General features: G+C 36.7%; 1 protein-coding gene across 1 annotated transcript; it reads left to right on the top strand.

Moving 5' to 3' along the window:
• Positions 1 to 1,620: 1,620 nt before the first annotated feature.
• LOC127256276 (NF-X1-type zinc finger protein NFXL2) lies at positions 1,621 to 22,366 on the top strand. The gene is made up of 13 exons (XM_051282192.1): positions 1,621 to 2,812; positions 2,909 to 3,022; positions 3,104 to 3,159; positions 3,713 to 3,779; positions 10,358 to 10,450; positions 10,635 to 10,720; positions 10,803 to 10,965; positions 11,122 to 11,283; positions 11,540 to 11,730; positions 12,427 to 12,508; positions 14,623 to 14,829; positions 21,834 to 21,923; positions 22,011 to 22,366. The coding sequence occupies exons 1-13, from the start codon at positions 1,688 to 1,690 to the stop codon at positions 22,164 to 22,166; spliced, it is 2,592 nt and encodes an 863-aa protein (XP_051138149.1). The 5' UTR covers positions 1,621 to 1,687; the 3' UTR covers positions 22,167 to 22,366.
• Positions 22,367 to 23,642: the final 1,276 nt, after the last annotated feature.

Consider the following 23,642-nt stretch of genomic DNA (forward strand, 5'->3'; position numbering starts at 1 on the left):
TATGAGTGTATTACTGTAGACACGGGAATTTATGTAAAGTATAATTAGTAAGTAATTAAGAAATGTATTAGTAAAAATAATTATTATTTAGTCAAAAAAATTATAAATTAAGATTAAGATAATTAAATAGTTTAATTAAGATTTAAAAAATTAAATTTTAAATTTAAAAATATAATTAAAGTGTATAATTAATTTTCCAAAAAAGAAAATAACAAACTATGTGGGACGGACGAAAATAGAAAATAGGGACAAATTATGTGGGACGGGGGGGAGTATTACACAATACTAATAGGGACATTTTCGTCCTTTTTACTACAACCCATTATATAACTAATATTTAAAAATCTACGTGCGAAACTTAAACGACAACCTTGCACCGGAACGGATGGAGTATTTAAACTTTTTTTACCTTACTTATTTTTTCAAATTCCACAACTAGTAGTAATAAAGAAGAAGAAACGATGAAGACGGAAGAAAAAAAGAAGGAAAAAGACGCGGAGGTTGTGGAAGCAACAAAAAGGAAATATGTGCAGAAATGACGCAGTGGAAAATTGGGAATATTTGAATTAGGGTAAATAAAACAAATAAATTGTGGGGAAGGAATATGTGTGCAACAACGTTCATAGTTTGAAATTTGAAATTAGGATAAAAATTGTTTTTATTTTTGTTGGCCTGTTTGATAAAAAGACTTTTTGTGGTAAGCCTAAGCCCACTCTATTTAAATAAAAAGGCTTTAATAAAAATCTGGACCTGATCTTTTTAGGTTGTGTTTGTTTGGGGGTTTGGATTTTGTGTTGAGATTTGAATAGTAAAAATTTTGAATTTGAATAGTTGTATGATGTGATATAAATAGGTGTTGATGTGATGTTTTGAATGTAAAATTGATTTTTAGTATAATATAAAATAAAAAATAGATGTTTGATTTGATATTTTTAAAAGAAAAAAAATGAGATGAACAGTGGATTTATAATCCAATCTCCCAAACAAACACACCCTAAATAAATAGATGCATGCCAGGTTTAGGCCCTGAAGACAGTCTAGCCTATTTTCATCCTTATGTATAAGAGTATACCATGTGCTAAAATTGTTGTCTGTGATAATACTGTATATTGTTAGACAGTATACGATGTGGTATTAAGACTGTAACATATGTTCTTTGTTCATGTGATATATTTGTTTTATATTAACATACATAATGCGGTGTATGTAGTAATACCACGTGCTATCAAACAATACACCAAGGACTGTTTAACCCAAAATTTAAAATTCAACCGTATAGCCGCCACCATTTAAATAATATGAAAAAATAAGGAATATTTGTAATATATTACTTACTGTTCTAAAATAATAATTTTATTTTTCATTTTTTATCCGTACTAAACAATAGTCTAATTTTTATTTTTGTAATTAACTTTTTGATCTTTTTACAAAACTATTAAAGATATTTTAATATTTTTAAAATATTTTTAATATAAACTATTTTTGAGACGGAGTGGAGTATTATGTTTTTTTTTTTTTTTTTTTTGTAAAAAGGTGTTTAGAATTTCTTAAAAACAAATATAAATCCAAAATTTTCAAACCAATTTTCTAATTTAATTAATGATTCCAACATATGAATGACATTTAACTAGCCGAATAAGCCGCTGAGCTTTTCCACCGATTCACTCCGGTCCGATAACCCATCAAAATGCCTCCGCTTCCGCCGGCGACCTCCGCCGCCCAGCTGTCCTCCGATTCCGATTCCAATTCCGACTCCGACACCAATTCCTCCTCCCACCACCGCCACGCCGATCTCTCCTCCTCCATTTTCGAATCCTACCTCTCCAATTCCACAGATCAACATCAGGATCTCATAAAGATCCAATCATTCCTCACCTCTTCCCGATCCGGCGCTCTCTCCTGCCTCATCTGCCTCGAACGCATCAAGCCAACCGATCCCACCTGGTCCTGTTCTTCCCGCTGCTTCGCCATCTTCCACCTCATCTGCATCCAATCCTGGGCTCACCAGTCCACCACTCTCGCCGCCTCTCGAGCCTCTGCGCGCGCACCCGTCGTCCCCGACGACAATTCCCTCGTCTGGCCCTGCCCTAAGTGCCGCGTCGACTACCCCAAATCCCAAACCCCAAAGTACTACTATTGCTTCTGCGGCAAAGTTCAGGATCCGCCCCGTGATCCATGGATTCTGCCCCACTCCTGCGGGGAAATCTGCGGTCGCTCATTGCAGCACAACTGTGGACATTTCTGCCTGCTGTTGTGCCATCCAGGCCCCTGCCCAGCCTGCCCCAAATTAGTCCGGACCAGGTGCTTCTGCGGGAAATTGGAGGATGTCCGGCGGTGCGGATTCAAGGATTTCTCCTGTAACGAGGTCTGTAAGAAGCCGTTGGAGTGCGGAACTCACAGGTGTAGCGATATTTGCCATGATGGATTATGCCCGCCGTGTAGGAAGAAAGGGGTTTACAGATGTCAATGTAGGAAGGTGGAGATTGAAAGAGAGTGTTGTGATAGAGTTTTTAGGTGTGAGAATGCTTGCAATAAGATGCTCGATTGTGGAAGACATACTTGCGCTAGGGGATGCCATGAGGGTGAGTGTGGGAGTTGCCCACTTCAAGGGAAGAGGGCATGCCCTTGTGGTAAGAAACTGTATGATGGAGTGGCCTGTGATGTGTCGGTGCCGTTATGCGGTGCGACTTGCGATAAACTGTTGAGCTGTGGGTACCACAGGTGTCCGGAGAGGTGCCACCGTGGGCCGTGTATCGAGACCTGTAGAACTGTGGTGACAAAGTCGTGCAGGTGTGGGAGCTTGAAGAAGCAGGTGAAGTTGTTATTTTGAGTTTTTTTTTTTTTTTTTTTTTTTTTTTTGTTTCGAATGAATTGTGATGTGGGGAATGGCTGATTGAATTTAGAATAGGTTCCTTGCTATCAAGAGTTGGCATGTGATAGGAAGTGCCAGAAAGTTAGAGATTGTGGACGGCATGCTTGTAAGCGTCGCTGCTGCGATGGGGATTGCCCGCCTTGCTCTGAGGTTGGTTTGCTAATGTGCTAAAGCTAGGCGGATTGTGAAATGAAGACTATACTCAATTGTGGTATGACTTTTTGGATGCAGATTTGTGATCGGAGGCTTCCATGTAGGAACCACAAGTGTCCTGCTCCATGCCACAGGTTCTTCTATAATTTGCTTTGTTCAACGTGTCGGTGAGAGTTTTCTGGGTGAATGAACAATTATGTTGACCAAAGGTATTAGAAGACAGACATATAGGATAGATCGGACCTTATTCTCGAATTGGAGGCTTCATTCAGAATATAATTACTTCTGTAGAAGATTATGACAGAATGAGCAATCCGATGTTAGAAAAAGGGTTCATATGATCACTACAACATATAATATTCTTGGAAGTTGGAACAACAAGCTGATGTTAGTAGTCTTTCACATGTTAAAATTTTCTTTCTATGATTCATTCAGATCAAGAACAGAACTCTAGCCATCTCCTACTGGCTTAGATCACTTTCGTTATATCTTTGCTTTCTGGAGATTGCAGAGTAATTTATATAATTTTGTCTTCACTAATAAAAGAATTTGAAGTGGCGTTTTGGATTCTATCTCTGAAAATAACTAAAGAGGCAGAACACATAAATTGGAAAACAGATATTGCTAATAAATGGAAGTATCCAAAGTATGTGCCAATTCCTGTGATGATTGTATTGATTCTTGTAGGGGTGCTTGTGCTCCTTGCCCATTGACGGTGAGAATTTCTTGTGCTTGTGGAGAGACATATTTTGAGGTAAGTATTATTCTTGATAGCTGATGTATTGCATCACTGATCTATCAGATTCTCTTTATGTATGCAAGAACTATAGATTTATATTGTGTAAGTTGGGGACCCTTGGGTTGCGTTCTTTTGTGGGTTATACTATAGGATTTTACTATTCAGATTCTTTTTTCCCTAAAAAAATATCAAATCATACAATTATTTTTCTTTTTTTATTATACTACAAATTTATTTTACATTCAAAATATTTCATCAACCTCTATTTATATCACACCAAACAACTATTCAAATTCAACTTTTTACTATAAAAAAATCCAAACCAAAAAACTAAAACCCACAAACAAACACACCCTTAGTGGTTTAGTTTACTCTTCAGGTTGATTGGGGTCCAGCTTTATATGAAAAACAGGCATCTTTAATGAAAGAAGAAACGGAAGTTTTAATAGTTTTCCTCTAGTACAAATGCTGGCCTAACAATACTTTGAATGGAACCATTTTATGTGATTTTTTTTTTTTTTGGGAAAGGAAATATAATTATATTTAAATTAGGAGGAAAGGCATAGATATTGTGTAACACTCGGGTCGGCTCAAACCGGAGTGTCACTGTCAAGCCACATCGGAAGACCTATTCATCAACCAATGAGCCATACGTTGTGGCGCTAAGGCTAAAATAACCAATACAAACAACTAATTAGAGATTTACAATTAAAGGCTTACCATTTCAATAAGTAAAGTTCGAGTAAAAAAACATAAGTTGGAAATAGTTCAAAAGACTTTAGTCTTTAAATAGTAAAAATGAAATTCAAAAGCATTCTACAAGATAAAGTAGTTCTAGTTCTCCTGGATGATCATATGGCATGAATGCATCATTTAGGTATAACGGAAGCACCATCACCTATAAAAAGATTTGTAGAAAGAGGGTCAATACGACGGTTGAGTAAGCGTAATTAATCGAAGATAAATTAATACGGTATAAGTCATGATTCACGTGTAAATGCCACAAAATAATTTGAAGTAGATAATTTGAATAAAATGTCACATATCACATAGAGATAACTGACACACAAGTCTTTTAGCTCTTCTCTTATGTCTCCCTTTTATTCTCAAGTAATTGTGATAATTAGGGCCGGCTCGATCCGGTTTTCCAACCTTATTACTTCGTATGACGTGTCACATAATTACACATAACAAACATAAGGTCACAACCCTAAAGAAAAGCTCTGCAACAGGTACATAAGGGTTCGAAGTCTATATGTACACATAAGTCAATTTTTTTATTAGTTTGCGAGGCGTGCCAAACGGCTCACAACCTTCTAGTCTCCAATATAACATACCAAAAAGGGATTGTACGCAATTAATCATTTCATCACGGATGACGGTCTAGACCTTTTAATCGTGAATGACGGGCACCTCGGAATCCCCAAAAGGGGTTTTTGAGAACCCGCCATCTCGATCCCTCGGCCTAGCCCATTCGGGTTCTAGTTCGAGGTTAGTTATCCTAAAATACCGGTATCCTCACGTGTCCGTAAGGAACAAAGGTGGAAGGCTATGCCTCATCATCCTAAACAATCGACGAGTTGATCGGACTCGACGGGTAGTTTCAATTACCAATTTGACTCAATACTAAACATGCTATAAAACAAATTTTAAAGAGAGGTTTAAACTCAAACCGTTCCAATTGCCAACATTTAACAAGCAAAAAGTAGAATATTAAAACCCAATAAGTTTGTTATAATCTTACTTTATTTTATCAAATAAACATTTGAATAATATGTCAATCCCAATAAGCATAATCTAACTTCAGAAATCATAATATTTAAACATAATCATAAATCTTTTCCCAAAAACCATAACTAGGTTAGGGCAAAATTAGAGTTTCAAACCCATTTCACAAATTCTACGATTTTCAACTTAAAATATTATAATAATCTTCGCAAAACTAGAGTTTTCAAACCCATTTGAAAATAATTTTGAAAAGAGAAAGGTCTAGGGATTAGAACATATCATTTACCTAAGACTAATCCCACTTACGAGAAGAGACAAAAAGAAAGAGTTTTAGAGAAGAAAACTTTCAAGGAAGAAGAGGAAGATGGCTGGCGGCGGCTGGCAGGCGTTATCTCAATCTCTCTATTCTTCTCTTTTAAATAAAATAGACATGGGCCCATACCTAATTATTTTTTTATTCCCTTTAGGCCCAACTTTGGCCCAAACAGCCTAACATCCTTAATTTTAATCAAATTATAATATTTCTCACACCAAAGCCCCAAACAATTTAAGCCCCAAATAATATTGTCCAACTTCGACATCGGACACCGGCAAGTTCCAGCGAACTTCCGGCGATTATTTTACAGGGAATTACATATTGTAGGAGAATTTTTAGGGTGTCATTGAAGAAACTGTATTCCAAATCTCCCATAAGATGGCTTTAATGAATCTATTCCATATTTAAGAATTGATAGTCATGTTAGCTAGGGCCTGCCACTTGAAGCAAAATGCACGAGTATGATGATATGCAGAAACAAATGATTTTCCACAATCTAAAAAATGACTTTGGTTCTGGCAAAGAGGCAAAAGTTCCCCAGAAACCTGGGATCCTCTAGTAAAAAAACTCCCTTACAAGTATATCTCCTTGGACCACTTTCGAAATGCAAGTGTTCATTCGATGAGGGGCATTTTTCTGCCAAATAAGTGGCCCAAGTGGCCAAGAGTTAGAGTGGGTAGAGTCTTAAACCTAACAAAAGGATCAGCAGCTGAAAAATGAAAAATTCCAACTAGTATCAAAATTTGTTATGTATGAGTTGTGAACAAAACAAAATTTCCCCTAGCTAGTTATTTGGTATCAAATGTACCACTCTATCCATGCTTTGGAGGCAGACTAGCTAATGGGCATTTGAGAAACAAACATGCTGCCAATTTGGTGCTTTGTGCGCGAGACATTTTCTCCATGTAGAAAGTATGGGGGAAGTTTATTTTATTTCATTCCAAGCGAAAAAGAAAGAAATGCATACATATATACGTATTGTAGATAATTTATCTAAAAAACGAAATCTAATATCTAATCATAATAATCTCAACTATATCAAGTTTAGCTAAAATATAAATATAGATATAAGCCTAACACTCTTCTTCATGCTGGAGCGTACACGTTATACGATTCAAGCTTGTTGCAGATGAACTCTAATCTCGGACTTCTTAGGGTTTTTGTCAATATGGTTGCAAGTTGATAACCTGAAGATATATTTAGTATCTATAGATATAAAAGTTTTCGTTCATTAAATATTGGGTTTGATGCAACATGCAGTGCTGTCTAGTTATCACACCCTAACTTCATCTTTGTCATTTAATAGAACTTGAGTTCTCAAAGTAATTGTTTAACCCAAAGAAGATCACATGTCTCTAAGGCCATAAGATGATATTTAGCGTACGTATTAGAACACACAACCACATCTTGTTTATTACTTTTACAAGATATCAAATTACCTCCAACTCACACAATAACCAAAGATAGAAATGCTTATCGCCAGGAGACCCTACCCAATCAACATTTGAATATTCAACAATTTCAGAGTGACCGTAATTTTAAAAAGTAAACCTTTCTTGGGAGACCATTTAATATACCGCAAAATGCACACATGGAGACTTAAAGAACTGAATCACCGTACTTTTAAGGAAAATGATCTATCTGTGGTGATAGTGAGATAATTGAACTTTCCAACTAGCCTTATCAGTCAAGGGTTTCCCCGTCCAGGAAGCAACTTTGTGTTTGGATCTAAGAGAATCCACATCCTAAGTCATTACTAGGTGTAGACGTTGGTAAGGCAAGCATGTCTTAATGCTGCCATGGATGCCGACTATAAACCTAGAGTGGAGGCTTAGATGGGAAACTTATTGTAACGGGAGCTATTGGTAATGAGGATGGATGTGAGAGGGAAGGTGACACTATGAAATATCAAATATGGCAACGACTCAAAGAATGTGACATCTGCACTAAAATAATAGCGACGGGTGAAAGATGAATAACATCGACAACTTTTTTGAACCCAAAAGTACCCAAAGGAAGACACATTTGATTGATAGAGGATGCAATTTGTCCAAACTAGGAAAATAGTCATGAACAAAACACGTACAACTAAGCATATGAAGAGGTACATGATATAAGGATATATTAGGCTGAAAAGAGGTAATATGTATCTTATAATCTAGGGTAGTAGAAGGAAGACAATTACCCCCTCAGTCCCACAAATTTGTCCCCATTTTATATTTTTGTTAGTTCACATAATTTGTCCTTTTCTTTTTTTGGAAAAATGATTATACACTTTAATCATATTTTAAATATCATAATTTATAATTTTCTTAAGTTTAGTTAAATTATTTAGTCATCTTAATCTTAATCTATAATTATTTTTTATCATACAATAATTATTTTTACTAATACACTTCTTAATTACTTACTAATCATATTTTACCTAAATTCTCTTATCTACATTAACGTGCCCAAAATATGTGGGACGTAGGGAGTAATAAGGAACATATGGTAAATATAGCATCAACCCAAAACTGAAATGGGGCGTTATAATGAAAGAGAATGCTCAACCACCCTATTTTATTGAGGGTAGAAGGACAAGATGACCGATGAACTTTGTGAAGATACAAAATCACTAAATAATTGGGAAAAATATTCCTAACATTATCACTCCTTAAAACCTTAATAGGGGTATGAAATTGTATACGAATTTCAGCACATAAATTTTTGAATATAATATGTAATTCAAATTGATTTCCAATTAAATAAACCCAAGTAAATTGAGAGAAGTCATCAATAGAAGTAACAAAATATTGAAAACTATAAAGTCAAAATAGTATGACAGGGACCATAAATATCTAAATAACCTTAATGCAAACGGTTCAAATGCTCGATTATTGATGCGTATTGGAAAAGTAGTACAAGACTTATTTACAAGCTCACACGACTTACATGGTAAAGAAGACAACAATAAAAAACTAGGAAATAAACGCTTTATTTTGGACAAATTGAGATGAGCTAGCCTTGGTAGAATAATTTATGACTTGATAGAAGCAGTAGCAAGGGTAGAAGATAGATAAGGAGATTCATTTAGGTAATGTAGCCTTTGAGACTTATGTTCGGTACCAAATCATCCATCTTATGCACCAATCTTGAATAACAAGGAAACTACTAGTTACTAAGATAGAACAATCTAAATATTTACTAGGTCGACTAACAAATATAAAGTTAAATGGACTTTGAGGACATAAAGGACAATCTCTAAAGGTAAATTAGGTAACGGACATGCCCTACCAACAATTTAAGGATATGCTTTATCACTATTAGCAAGAGTAATATAGTTTAGTGAGTTTGATGGATGGAATCTGAAGAATAAAGAATGATCCATAAACCCAATGTAGATTGAGAGACTAGTGGAGGATGACTGCCGAGATACCTGAAACTGAAGAATGCATCATAATTGGCATGACTTATGGTAATGGAGTCAGCAGCAACTTTATTTCCCGTATAAGGAAGATGTCCATGAATGCTATAGCAACGCCCTTGAGTATGACTTGTCTTGCAACAATAGGTACATTGCATACGGAGGTGTCTAGTATCAATTGACTTAAAGGAGTCTGCCATAGGAAGCAATGGATGTAATGGCCATAAACCCAATGTAGATTGAGAGACTAGTGGAGGATGACTGCCGAGATACCTGAAACTGAAGAATGCATCATAATTGGCATGACTTATGGTAATGGAGTCAGCAGCAACTTTATTTCCCGTATAAGGAAGATGTCCATGAATGCTATAGCAACGCCCTTGAGTATGACTTGTCTTGCAACAATAGGTACATTGCATACGGAGGTGTCTAGTATCAATTGACTTAAAGGAGTCTGCCATAGGAAGCAATGGATGTAATGGCCAACAAAAGATCCAGTAATAGTGGTGGCGGAACATGATAGTGGTAGTGACGGCAAGTATGTGACACGCCCGGTGGTGAAGGCGGATAGTGACGTCGTTTGATGTGTCTCGAGGTGGGGAATACGCCGGTGTGGCACATGTCAATGTACGGCGCCATACAAAGGCTGAAAATTGGTCGGAACCAAGAAATCATCGACTTTTAGTGGTGGCGCATGCGGCAGAAGACAATGATCTGGTTCGAAGTGCCGGCAGACAAAGGTTGGATTATGGTGTTGGATGAAAAGTGACTCAAAGTGGTACAAGAGATTAAATCAGGGTTTTAGGTAGTGGCCAGAGATGCTAAGTCTTAAAAAGGTTAAACTCTAACCGACTCTAATACCATGTAGAAAATTCGGGGAAGTTTATTTTATTTCATTCCAAGAGAAGAAGAAAGAAGAATACACATATTCATAGGCAGTGGTAGATAATCTATCTAACAAACAAAGTTTAATACTTAATCATAATAATCCTAACTCTATCAAGTCTATCTAAACTATAAACAGAGATATAAATCCAACAGTCCAAGTAGTCATAAGTGTTTTCTTTTTCTTGTTCTCTGTTATAGGGAATGTTTTATCTGCATTCATTTAAAATTTGTGCTATTTGATTCGATTTTGATCAGGTTCCTTGTGGCACAGAAACCAAACAGATGCCTCCAAAGTGTCGAAAACCATGTCCTGTAGCTCCTCTCTGCCGGCATAGCTCAAATTACAAGGTTGAATTTTTGTTTGTTTTATGTGTACTCAATTCCTTAAGGATACTTCAGGCTACGTTGTCGGACTTTCAATGAGCTTTAAGTAGTATATAATGGCAAATGCTTTTAGATCTTTATTGATTGGCCTTGTTAAATCATGAACATATTCTACTTTTGACAATTTCTCATGTCTACATATTTCCAGCCGCACCGGTGCCATTATGGTGCTTGTCCCCCATGTCGCCAGATTTGTGACAAAGAATTTCCATGCAATCACAAATGCAAATTAAGGTTTGCCTTAAATAACTGTGGTTCCTATAACAATTCAGGTCAAGCACCTCATCAGTTCTATTATTTTCAATGTGTTATGTAGGTGCCATGGACCTAAACCACCTCCACGCCCTGAATTTACTTTAAAACCCAAAAAGAAGAAGTCTAACCAACTGAGTGAAGTGATTCCTGGTTCATCATGTCCCCCTTGCTCTGAACCTGTGGTGAGGCAATGTGTTGGCAACCACATAGGAGAAGAGAGGACGGTTAGTTTCCTAACACTCTATTAGGTTTTCTAACGTCTTTTTACATTTTTTGCACTCTCTTTTAGGGTGCAAAACCAACAGTACTATCTTGGCTTTCCTTTTATTCTTCATGATTTATTGGGATATCCTCATTGCTTGATTTTTTTCCTCTTTAAGATGGTCTGCTCAAAGGCAACAGAATTTTCGTGTGATAACTTGTGCGGGAATCCCCTCCCATGCGGGAATCACTATTGTACTTATGTGTGCCATGCACTGAAAATTCATCCTTCGGACAAAATAGGGGAGTCTTGCGAAGAATGCAATCTTCCTTGTCAAAAGGTAAAAATTAATTGTGACTCAACGATTCTTTTTGATCTTATACTTCGTATGGCCCCTTTCACATCCGCTTTGAGTTTTAAGTGCCATATACTAACTGAGCTTTTGTGTTATTATTCGTATTTATTGTATATTCTTATGTTTAATTCCCTTGTAAATAATTTGCTTTTAAGTCCACAATGTGAACTCTATAACTACATTATTGAGAAGTAAAGACAATTCCTCAACAAACAAAACTTGTTGGTTACCTTTCTTTTAGGAGAGAGATCCTGCGTGCCCCCATCCTTGCCCCATGCGATGTCATCCCGGCGAATGCCCCCCTTGCAAGGCACTAATTAAGCGTTCATGCCATTGTGGGTCGATGGTGCATGTTTTTGAGTGTAAATATTTCAAGTGCTTGTCAGAGACAGAGCAGATGGCAGTTCGCTCATGCAAGGGTCCTTGCCATAGGTAATTTAATGAGCATGTTTTAAGTAACTTCATTGGAACTTAAAATGATTTGGAAAAACAAAGACTGCATCATGGTTTTGACAAGTGTCGAGAATAGGCTTGCCATGTGAATAGCTTGTTTTCTCTATTGTGTGGATTTACTTGTAAATTGTCTGCAACCAAGCGTATGCTTGTCTTTCCTTCTCTTGAATCTAACAAATGATGGTATTTATTGTCCAATGTTTTATTTTTTGGTATTAAGAAAAATAAAATTTCAGGAAAGAAAATTAAATTGGATTTTTTGTTGGGCTGCCTTAACTTTAATATTTCTAGGTTCTCTTTCACTACCAGATCAAATGCTAATCTAGTGGCTGCACGTAGCACTTCTATGTGAACAACAAATAAAAGATCTATTAGAAAAATGAAAGTCATCATAGGTTTGTTCAAAAGGAATGACTTGGCTTACTTCTTGTTAATTAGTGTTGCATCCTTCTGCATATGGATAAAATATACGTGCATGTGTCTGTATGCCGAAAATTTGCTTCCTTCTGTAGCTACGATTGGCTGCTTTATAATTTGTGCATGCTCTTACTGTATTTCCCCCTGCCTGGGTTTTCACTTAATTCACATTTAGTCGTCTTGTTTCTGTAGTATGAAGGAAGTATGGTATATTGAAATCTTTAAAATTCATCTCTGAAGAATCATTTGGATATGCAGGAAATTACCAAATTGCACACATTTATGCCCAGAGATATGTCATCCCGGCTCCTGTCCGTCACCTGAGGAGTGCTCTAAGAAGGTAACACGGTTGTGTATATTGTATATCATACTTGTAATACCCTGTAAAATAATCGCCGGAAGTTCGCTGGAACTTGTCGGAATCCGATACTGGAGTCTGTCAATTTTTATTTTGGGCTTTTGGTATAAGAAATGAGGTAATTAGATTGAATTAAAAGTGATTAGAGTGTTTGGACCATTTTGGGCCGAAGGGAATTGAAAAAATAGGTTTAGGCCCAAGTCTATTATGTTTCTTAAAAGAAAAAAAATAAGAGAGGTAAAGCAGCAAGCAGCGATCAGCCTCTGGCCCAACACCTCTTTTTCCTTGGAAGTTTTCTTCTCCAAAACTCTTCATTTTAGTCTTTTCTCTTGGGGTAAGTGGGATTAATTTTAGATAAATGATATTTTCTAATCCCTAGATCCCTTTTGTTGATATTTTTCAGAATGATTTTCAAATGAATTTGCCCTAAAATGTTAGGTTTTGCTAATTTCTTCTAGAAAGTTGATTATAATTTCCCTAGAGCTTATGTGAAGATTATTAAAGTATTTTAAGTTGAAAATAGTGGAATTGTGGAATGAGTTTGAAACCCTAGTTTTGCTTCTGGGAAAATATTTATGATTATGTTTAAATATTATGATTTTTTAAGTTAGATCATACCTATTGGGATGGACATATTATTCAAATGTTTATTTGGTGAAATAAAGTGAGATTACACCGAACTTGTTGGGTTTTAATATCCTACTTTTGCTTGGTTAAATGTTGACAATTGAAACGGTTTGAGTTTAAAGCTTCCTTTTAAATTCGCCTAATAGCATGTTGAGTATTGGGTCAAATTGGTAATTGAAATTACCCGTTGAGTACGATCAACTCGTTGATTGTTTGGATGATAATGCATAGCCTTCCACCACTGTGCCTTACAAATACGTGAGGGCATACTGGTATTTTAGGATAACTAGTTAACATCGAATTAGAACCCGAATGGGCTAGGTCGAGGGATGGGGATGGCGGGTTCCCTTTTGGGTGATTCCGAGGTGCCCATTATTCACGATGAAAAGGTCTTTAAGCCGTCATCCGTGATGGAGGGAAAAATTGCGCACAATCCCCTCTTGGTATGTTATATTGAAGACTAGATGGTTGTGGACCGTTTAGCGCCTCTCGCAAAGTAATAAATAAATTGACTTACGTGTACTTTGGGCTTCAAATCCTTATGTATATATTGTGGAGCTTTTCTTGAGGGTTGTAACCCTATGCTTGTTATGTGTAATTATGTGACATGTCATACAAAGTAATAAAGTAGGAAAACCGGGTCGAGCCGGCCCTAATTAAGGCCTAGTGGAGCTTTCTTCGTGATGTGTTTATCACCATTATTTGAAAATAAAAAGGAGATATAAGGGATGCACTAAAAGACTTGTGTATGAGTTATCCTTATGTGATATATGACATTTTATTTGAATTATCTTATTCAAATGATTTTGTGGCATTTACACGTGAATCATGACTTGTACCGTATTAATATATCTTTGGCTAATTGCGATTACTCAACCGTGTGTTGACCTTCTTTCTACAAACTTTTTTATAGGTGATAGTGTTTTTGTTATACTTAAATGATGCATCCACGTCATATGATCCATCGGGGGAATTAAAACTATCATATCCTCTAGAATGCTTTTGAAATTTATTATTAATGTTTAGGAATTAATGCCTTTTGAATTATTCTCAACTTATGGTTTTGAATTGAACTTTATTTATTTAAAAGATAAGCCGGTGCACTTTAGATTATAAATCTCTAATTAGTTGCTTATAATGGTTATTTTAGCCTTAGCGCCACAACGTAAGACTTGTTGGTTGATGAATGAGTTTTCTGTTGTGGCGTGGAGGTGACACTTCAGTTTGAGCCAACCGGGGTGTTACAATACTTGTCTACAATACAAGATTGCAGGAAGGAGATGTTGAAACTTCATCTGATTGTAAATGTTTGATCTTTGTACGCGCAAATGCCTATAATATAATATTCTGTTTTATAATTGAAGGGTCTAACTTTATTTTTCCACATGGCATACTATCTATGGATATTCTTCCATTGCCAAATTTTTTTACAAGGAAATGATATATGATATTGCTTTATGAAAATCCAGGTAACAGTTCGTTGTGCATGTCTGACCTTGAAAAAGGAGTGGCTATGCGAGGCAGTACAAGCTGCATATCGTAGTATGGGTACTGACCCTAAAGACATACCTAAAAATCGATATGGAGCAGAACTTCTTCCTTGTGACAGTGAATGCAAGAGCAGAGTCAAGGCCTCTGATGCACAGTTACATTTGCGTCAATCCAGACCCAAAGAGGTACAACATTACATTTTAACTATAGCTTTAGATATTCGTTTTTTCTCATTAGATTAAATTAATCAAGACACCAGAGGGTGCAAACTAAGGCATATGCAAAGGGGGACTATATATACAAAGAGCTTCACGAGTATGCAAGTATCTCTATCGGTTTTAAAAACAAGTGGAAAATGCCTGAAATTAGTGGTGTATTAAAAGTTCACATCGCTAGCATATCTATTCCACTATATGTTTATTGTGGTTAGAGTCTACTTTTATCATTCCATATTCAACTCGTTCGGCTCCCCAACCACCGCTTCATCTTGAACCCTAACTTTTGATTGTCCAATATGCATATTGCAACCAAAGTTATGTTTACCAGGAATATTGTTAGAATAAGATAAAAGCAATAAAAAAATCAAGCAATATTAACCCTTTGCCCAAATAACAATCAAACAGAGTCAACTGTTTGCCTAAAAGCCACCATGTTAAAGTGTAGGCTTCTTTAGGGTAGTTAACCCTAATGGGCTAGGAGTTGGGGCCCAATTGTGATTAATCCATACTTAATCTTTAAATACCCCTAGTGTACTTGTAAATTCTGTGCCGCCTCATATTGTAGTAATAAAAAAAGATTCTTGGTTGCCCCCGTATTGACCGAACCACGTAATCCTTTGTGTTCTACTTTCTTGTTTGTCCGTGTGAGAGTTAATCCTAACAAGTGGTATTAGAGTCAGGTTTTTCACGAGTCACACTTGTTCAAGAACAGTAGAACAGAGCAACAGACAACAAAAAGCAAGCGTCAGAACTCGTTAGATGCGTCAGACCCGTAAGCGTCAGACCTGTCAGCGCGTCAAATCCGTCAGCCGTCAAACCCGCGCAGTCTGCTCGGCAGCCTGATCGCCAACAACATTCTGTAGATCTGATCCGACGCATCCCACAAATTGCAAAATTCGTATTTGCATGATTACATCATGTATGAGGACGAAAAAACAAAAATTGATAAGTTTGACGGAAAAGATTTCGGTTGGTAGAAGGTGCAAATCAAGGATTTGCTTTGCCAAAAAGATTTGGATTTGTTAAGGATTGTCCCAAGAAGATGAGCGACGATGAATGGATAATCCTTAACAAGAAAGCCCTGTTTGCTATCAGATCTACGCTAGCAAAAAACGTTGGACTCAACATTCTGAAAGAGACTACCGTATATGGGTTGACGAAGACGTTGACAAACATGTACGAGAAGCCATCTGCTTCCAAGAAGGTATTTATGATAAGACAGTTGGTTAATATGAGAATAAAAAAAGGTGCGTTTGTTACTTCGCATATAAATGAATTCAATACTATACAATCCCGGTTGTTATCGGCGGATATTAAGTTTGATGATGAAGTTCAGGCTTTGCTCTTGTTACGGAAAAAAGAGGCAGAAAGAAAGAAAAGGAAAATGACATAGGACAATCAAATTCCAAAAGGAGGGGTCAGTCAAAGCTAAGGAAGGACATTCAATGCTGGAATTGCAAAAAGTATGGGCATTTTAGAAATCAGTGCTCAAAACCGCTAGAGCAAAAGTAGGTGAATGCCACTACAGACAGCTCAGACGATGCACTCATTTGCTGTGTTGAGAATTCAACTGAGTCGTGGATTATGGATTATGGTGCATCATTCCATACTACTTTTAGCACGAAGATGATGAATAATCTATGGACAGGTAACTTTGGTAAAGTTCGTTTGGCTAATAACGATTCTTTTGACATCACAGGGATGGTGATATAGATCTAAAGACTCTTTCGGAAAATATCTGGACGTTGAAGGACGTTAGGGTAATCCCTAGTTTTAAGAAAATGCTCTCCATTGGGCAATTGGATGATCAGGGATACAAGGCCAAATTTGGAGGAGGGCAATGGAGAGTCGTCAAAGGCAATCTTGTAATTGCCAGAGGCAAGAAGAGGGGTACTCTATACATGGCTGATGTCTCTGAAAATGAAGCGAATGCAGTAACCAACAAGCAAAGTCCGTCTGTTATGTGGCCACAACGACTTGCCCACATTAGCACAAAAGGAATGAAGATGCTTGTCGCAAGAGGAAAGCTTCCAGATCTAAAGAGGGTGGATTCCGAGTTTTGTGAGCATTGTGTGCTTGGCAAGAAGAAGAAAGTCTCTTTTGCAAAGACGGCGCAGACACTGAAAGCTCAGAAGTTGGAATTGGATTACTCTGATGTCTATGGACCAACACCAGTATCTTCCTTTGGCGGATCAAATTACTATGTAACGTTCATCGATGATTCAACACTAAAGGTATGGGTCTATTTTCTTAAAAACAAGTTTGAAGTTTTCATTGCTTAATGGAAGACTGTTGGTGAATTAGAAACTAACCTGAAGGTGAAGTGGTTGAAATCGAATAATGGAGGTGAATACATCAGCACAAAGTTCACTGAGTATTGTGCTGAACACGGGTCGAAAAGGTACAAAGATGAACCAGATGGGTCGAAAAGGTACAAAGCTCGCTTAGTAGTTGAAGGATTTTAGCAGAATAGGGTGTAGACTACACTGAAATCTTCTCTCAAGTAGTAAGAATCACTATTAGATTGGTTCTCAGTATTGTAGTTGCAAGAGGGCTTACATCTAGAGCAATTAGATGTTAATACAACATTTCTCCATGGTGATCTCGATGAGAATATCTGCATGGTACAACCTGAAGGGTTTCAGGTTGCTGGCAAGGAGAATTGGGTTTGCAAGCTGAAGAAAAGCTTACATGGTCTAAAACCAAGCCTCCAGGCAATGGAACATGAAGTTCGACAACTTCATGATGAGAAGGGGGTGCAAGAGATGTGAAATGGACCATTGCTGCTATGTGAAGAAGTTTAAGGGTCTCTACATCATTCTACTTCTCTACGTGGATGATATATTGATAGCCGGTGCAGACATGAGAGAAATCAATAAGTTAAAGCAACAGATGTATGAGGCATTCGAGATGAAAGACTTAGGTTCAGCCAAAGGATAAGTATAATCAGAAATAAGGATGACACTCTGACACTATCTTAGGAAAAGTATATCGGGAAAGTGTTAGAGAAGTTCAACATGAATAGTGAGAAAACTAAGCCGAGAAACACACCTTTCGGAAGCTACTTCAAGCTTACAAAAGATCAGTCTCCGAGAATAGACAGATATGGCTAAAGTTCCTTGTGCATTTGGAGTTGGTAGCCTCATGTATGGATGGTGTGCACGAGACCAGACATTGCTCATGCAGTCGGGGTTGTTAGTCGCTACATGTCAAATCCGGAGAGAGAACATTGGGAAGCCGTCAAGTGGATACTAAGGTATTTGAAAGGTACTTCCAAGATGAAGTTATGTTTTAGAGGCAAAGATGCAATTCTCAGAGGGTATTCTGATGTAGATTTGGCTGGATGCAAAGAGATGCTTAAGAGCACTACATGGTCCATCTTCGCAGTGGGAGGAACTGCAGTCAGCTAGATCTAAACTTCATAAAAGTGTGATGCTTTCGACGACAGAAGCTGAGTATATGGCAGTCGTTGAGGCTATCAAAGAGTTAGTTTGGCTAAAGAACTTTCTCCTGGAGTTGGATAAAAGGCAGACAGATTATTCATTACAATGTGACAATAGAATTACATTCAAATTTGTCAAAAACCCGGTCTATCATGGAAGAACGAAGCATATTGGGATGAGATCTCACTTTATCATAGGATTGATAAGTGAAGGAACGACGAAGTTGAAAAACATCTCAGTCGCTATGAATCCAGCAGATATGTTCACAAAAATTGGACGCTGGACAAGCTGAAGTTATGCATGACTTCAGATGGTCTTCATGAGAAATGATGAGAAGACCGGAGCAATCAAGTGAAGCTGAGGATTTTACAGAAGTACAATGGAGCGTAGATGTTTCGAAGCCTCAAAGTAGGAGATTGTTAAATGTAGGCTTCTTTAAGGTAGTTAACCCTAATGGGTTTAGGAGTTCGGGCCCAATTGTGATTAACCCTAAATTTAGTCTTTAAATACCCCTCTTGTACTTGTAAAATTTGTGTCGCCTCATATTGCAGTAATAAGAAAAGATTCTTGGTTACCCCTTGTGGACGTAGGTCGATAACCCTTATCGGCCGTAATCCTTTGTGTTCTACTTTCTTGTTTGTGTGAATGAGAGTTAATTTTAACACACCACGCTTTATTATTTCCAAGACCATGAATAATCTTGTCCGTACCCTAGGTAGACTCTTTATATACTTCTACCAAAGCTTACTAAAAATTAAATAAGTCTACCTAATAACTAAAGGGTAAGTCTACCTAAAAATATAATAATTTAATAGAAAAGTAAATGAATAAAGATAAACTTATGAACAGAAAGTCTGAGCTCATCTTTGTCGTCGATATACAAGCAATGGCCGAGGAATCTTAACTTCAAGCTCTTTTTGATCCTACTCTCTATCAATTTCATCTCTCTTCGAATTGAACCCCTATCCCCAAGGTCGAAGAATGAGAACTGGCAATGAGGTACGCTTAGCCAAGTCGTTTCATCATTGATTGTCTTGCCTACTTAAGCAAAATTCAATCTTTCTTTTGTTCTCCTTTCTCACGGGCTTGACCCAACGTCTTTCGGGTGATTGGATTATGACAGAGGGTTTGGTCACACATCAGCACTACTTGGTTGTCTTTTCATTTAAAGGACATAGTCAGAGCTTCCCAATTTGTTCGGACGTCGTCCAACGTGGCTAACCAAGTTATACTAAAAATAATATCTACATGTTGATGGGAAACACAAAACAATCGGTCATTACCTCGCAGCCCGATAATACGATTGTTGCATCCCGGCATAACCCTTTGGATTCCCGTCTTTGTCTATCCCCTACTAAACTACAAAATTTTTTGTACGATCGAGTGGTAATCGTAGATTGGATTCTAAGGAAGAAATAAAATTGTGACTAGTGCCACTATCAATTAATATTGTTACCTTACTTTCTTGTGCAACTCCATGCAACCACAAAGTCCGTGGGCTCGAGAAGCCCTCTATAGAGAAAAAACACTCAGGTCTCTTCTTTTATCAATGCATTTGCTTGTTCTTTTGTCCAATCTGCTCAGTAGTTACATAATATTCGAACAGTTGAAGGTCTAAGACCTCTTTGCCTTCTTGTCCTACCATGACTCGCAATTGTTTGAAAGGTCATTCATGTCTTGGGGTGTAAGGTTTCTTGCGGTGAAAACATTGTCTTGACTCGCAATTCAGCCAATGGTGAGATGCGGTAAATTGAGCTCGGTATGTTGGCTCACCAATTGCCTCCAATTGAGCCACATAAGGATGATCGGAAGGTTTGGAAGAATTTCTTATAGATCTTTTGTGGTTGACCTCTGTTAGGAAATGGAGCTTTGGTGTGGTGTCAGGCTGCTTAAATTTTGATATGGGTGTTTGTTAGTCTGCACCTAGAGATTATCTTATAGACAACTCCATGGCTGTCTCTAAGTTTCTGGAGTGAAGAAGGTGGAGCGAATTTTGAATCGTATCCTTCAGACCTTTCATGAAGTAGCCCTGATAGTGCAGTGTGCATTTGTCAAACCGCCAATTGAACAAACAGAGTCACGTAGTCATCCCCGATCCATCATATTTAATGCCTGCCAATTGTTCAAAAGGACTGCGTTTGAAACGCGTATCAAATCTCGTCAGCAATGCTTGCAAAAACTCATCCCATGTTAGCCTTGACTTTCAAGAATCGTATCCTTCAGACCTTTCATGAAGTAGCCCTGATAGTGCAGTGTGCATTTGTCAAACCGCTAATTGAACAAATAGAGTCACGTAGTCATCCCCGATCCATCATGTTTAATGCCTCCCAATTGTTCAAAAGGACTGCGTTTCAAACGCGTATCGAATCTGCGTTAGACCAATACAATGCAGCTTCTTCCATGGCCATCACAATCATGGACACCTTCATCTTTGGACTAGTGTTATGAATTTTTAATTGTTGATTGATGTGAGCTAACCAGCCTATTGGATCTGAACCGTCAAAAAGGACAGAAGTTTCACAAGACTCATCGGTTATCTAGGGTTGGTTACCGGTTGCATAGGCCATATCTTCGGCAGAAACAGCATGTCAGCCTCTTTTGTCATGCTGTCCTCCATGCAGTGACCTGTTGCCGATTGCTGTGATCTTGAGGGTTTCAAAATAACCTTCGAGAATTCGGCAAGAGTCGCCAAGATTTATGCTAGTTGGATGTTAATAGCCTTCATATTCTCCTTCATCTCGGCTTGATCAACCTCAAGTTTATCTAGTCGCTCTTTGATTGATCTTGCATCAACCTTTTGTCCAAAACCCAGCAGCTCCTTTATTTCAAAGTTCAAGAATTATCTTCTACAAACCCTAGGTAGTTTTTTTTTAATACTTCTACTAAACCTAACTTGCAAGAAATAACATAGCCCAGGGCAATTTCAACTCAAACTATCAACTCAAACTATAATATCTTAATAAAAAACCAAATAAATAAAGTTTAAACCTGCAAACAACAAACCTAAAGCAACAACGTAGACTCCAGTTTCTCTTTAATCCTAACTTCATGATCTTTTTGATCATGCTCTCTATCGGATATACTACTCTCTCTATCCCATTAAGATGGCTAGCTTTAGTATGAGCCGCGGTATAATTTTTATTAGTTTTTTGACTGTTTTTCCCTTTTCATTTAAAATGATTTTATAAATTGTATTTATAAGAGGAAACGAGAAAAAGTGAGTATAAACTAAGAAAAGTTGCTTATATTTTGGGATATCCTAAATTAAAAATAATAGCAAATATATTGAAATGTAGAGTATTATTTTTATTTTTATTTTTTACATTTGACATATATTCTTGTTTAACTATTTAGTTACTCATGGGTGTCTGATTATCTAACTATTCACATTAAAAAAAAATAAATTTCTTAAAGTGATAATATTGATAGTTTCTTCTTAGGCTGAAAGCTGTTTTAAGTCAATTCTAATAGAGTTTATTTTATGAACATTTCATTGAATGCTATGCTGCCTCTGACATTATATGGCAGGAAAAGGAGCCCGATAAAGCAGCTAATGTGTTGAGGCGAAGAAGGCGAAAACAAAGGGTCCAAGAAGAGGGGAGATCCTCCCAAGTGCAGGTATGGCTATTTTACTCAAGCCAAATATGCAGCAGCACAAGAATGCTTTCCTTACAATAAATGAAACAAAAACTTATTTGAGTGCAGAAAATTGTTGCTGTGATTCAACGCATCCTTATCGTTCTTTTGATTTGTGTCGTAACAATTGCATCGGCATACTTGGGCTATAAGGGCTTGATGCGTCTGTCTGACTGGATGAATGAAAATGAAGCCAGACAACAAAGAAGGTATTCGCGGTTTTAGTATTCTTCTATTCATGCGCCCGATTGTACCCTTATATTATTGAATTCGACAATTTATATATGGTACAATTTAGCTGACTAGTTTTGGGAGAGTATTGTCGATAAATTGTTGTGTTTATAAATCTTTGTTTTGGATTATGTTACTAGTGGGGTAAAATGTGTGTTTTATATTATGTATGAAAAATGAAGGGATTGAAATCATAGTCCCATGTCACGAGTTCATCACAAACTAGTAGGCCATTCCTATTGGGGCACAAGTCCAAACTTTTGTTATGTTTTGGAAGAGGTTTGTAGTTTTGAAATTTTTTGGAGAATAGTTCTTATGAATTATTTTGGGTTTGAAATTATGATGTTGACTGATGTGTGAAAGTAAAGTTTTTATTTAAATGTATTAGATAAAAATAATTAAATATATATTATAATAATTTTAAATGATACTTTTTTTATAAATTATAATTATTATTTATATATATATATTCACTACGTCCCATAGGTTAGCACGTGTTTTTCTAATGCGTTTTTATCTTCACTTACGCGTACTCCTAGAAACTTTTTTCATTTAGGGATGATATACTGTACCGTACCGAAGACTGAACATATCGATATGGTAGAAACATGTACCGATATCGTACCGAAACATTTGGTATACTGAATTTTTCGTTCAATATCGGTTATACCGTTAATACCAAAAATTTTATATATTTTTTTAAATTTATTAAGAAAAAAAATAAAAAGTACCTTCCATTCCGCTCACCGAATTTTCAACGGGCGGGGCGATTCCGTCAAAGCAAAGAGAAAGGAGAAGAAGAAGAACATGCGGCAAAGAAAGGAGGGTAGTTGAAATAAATGTGTTGTGTAACTATGCTATATGTACTGATATATCATATATATGCTAGCTTATGGAAGATGCAAGAAGAGCTTGTCCATCGCTAAGATATGTTGGTTTCAGAAACAATGGGTTTGTTGCTGTGTTTTTAGATGACTTTTTTTTTTTTTTTTTTTTAGATACGGAATATTTTTTAATATAAAAAATATTTTGGATTGAATTTTTTATTTTTTAAATGGATAAAAAATATATATATATATTGTGTTAATATGCATAAATATATTATTATTATTTTTTAAATATTTATAGATGATGGTATGTTATTCAGTAAACAAACCCAATGTATTAGGCCAATATTATAGTATTTTAAGGTTGGTGTTTGTACTAAGAAAAGGGCTCGCATAAATTTGTCTTGTAATCGAATTATTTGTGCTTAATATAAATAATGTAATTCAATTTTGAACTAATATAGCACCGATATTTATACACATCGCTTATATCCTTTGTTTTAGGAATCAACACACTCGCTTATACTTAGTTATTTTTGCATACAACGACGTTCCCACAACTCCTATTCACTTCACTCATTGCCTATGAATAACAACTTTGATTCCATGTATCATTTTAATTAGTTAGAATCAAATGCACTTT

Source organism: Andrographis paniculata, unplaced genomic scaffold (assembly GCF_009805555.1).
Source record: "Andrographis paniculata isolate CXL003 unplaced genomic scaffold, ASM980555v1 Contig55END, whole genome shotgun sequence".
NCBI classification, from domain to species: Eukaryota; Viridiplantae; Streptophyta; class Magnoliopsida; order Lamiales; family Acanthaceae; genus Andrographis; species Andrographis paniculata.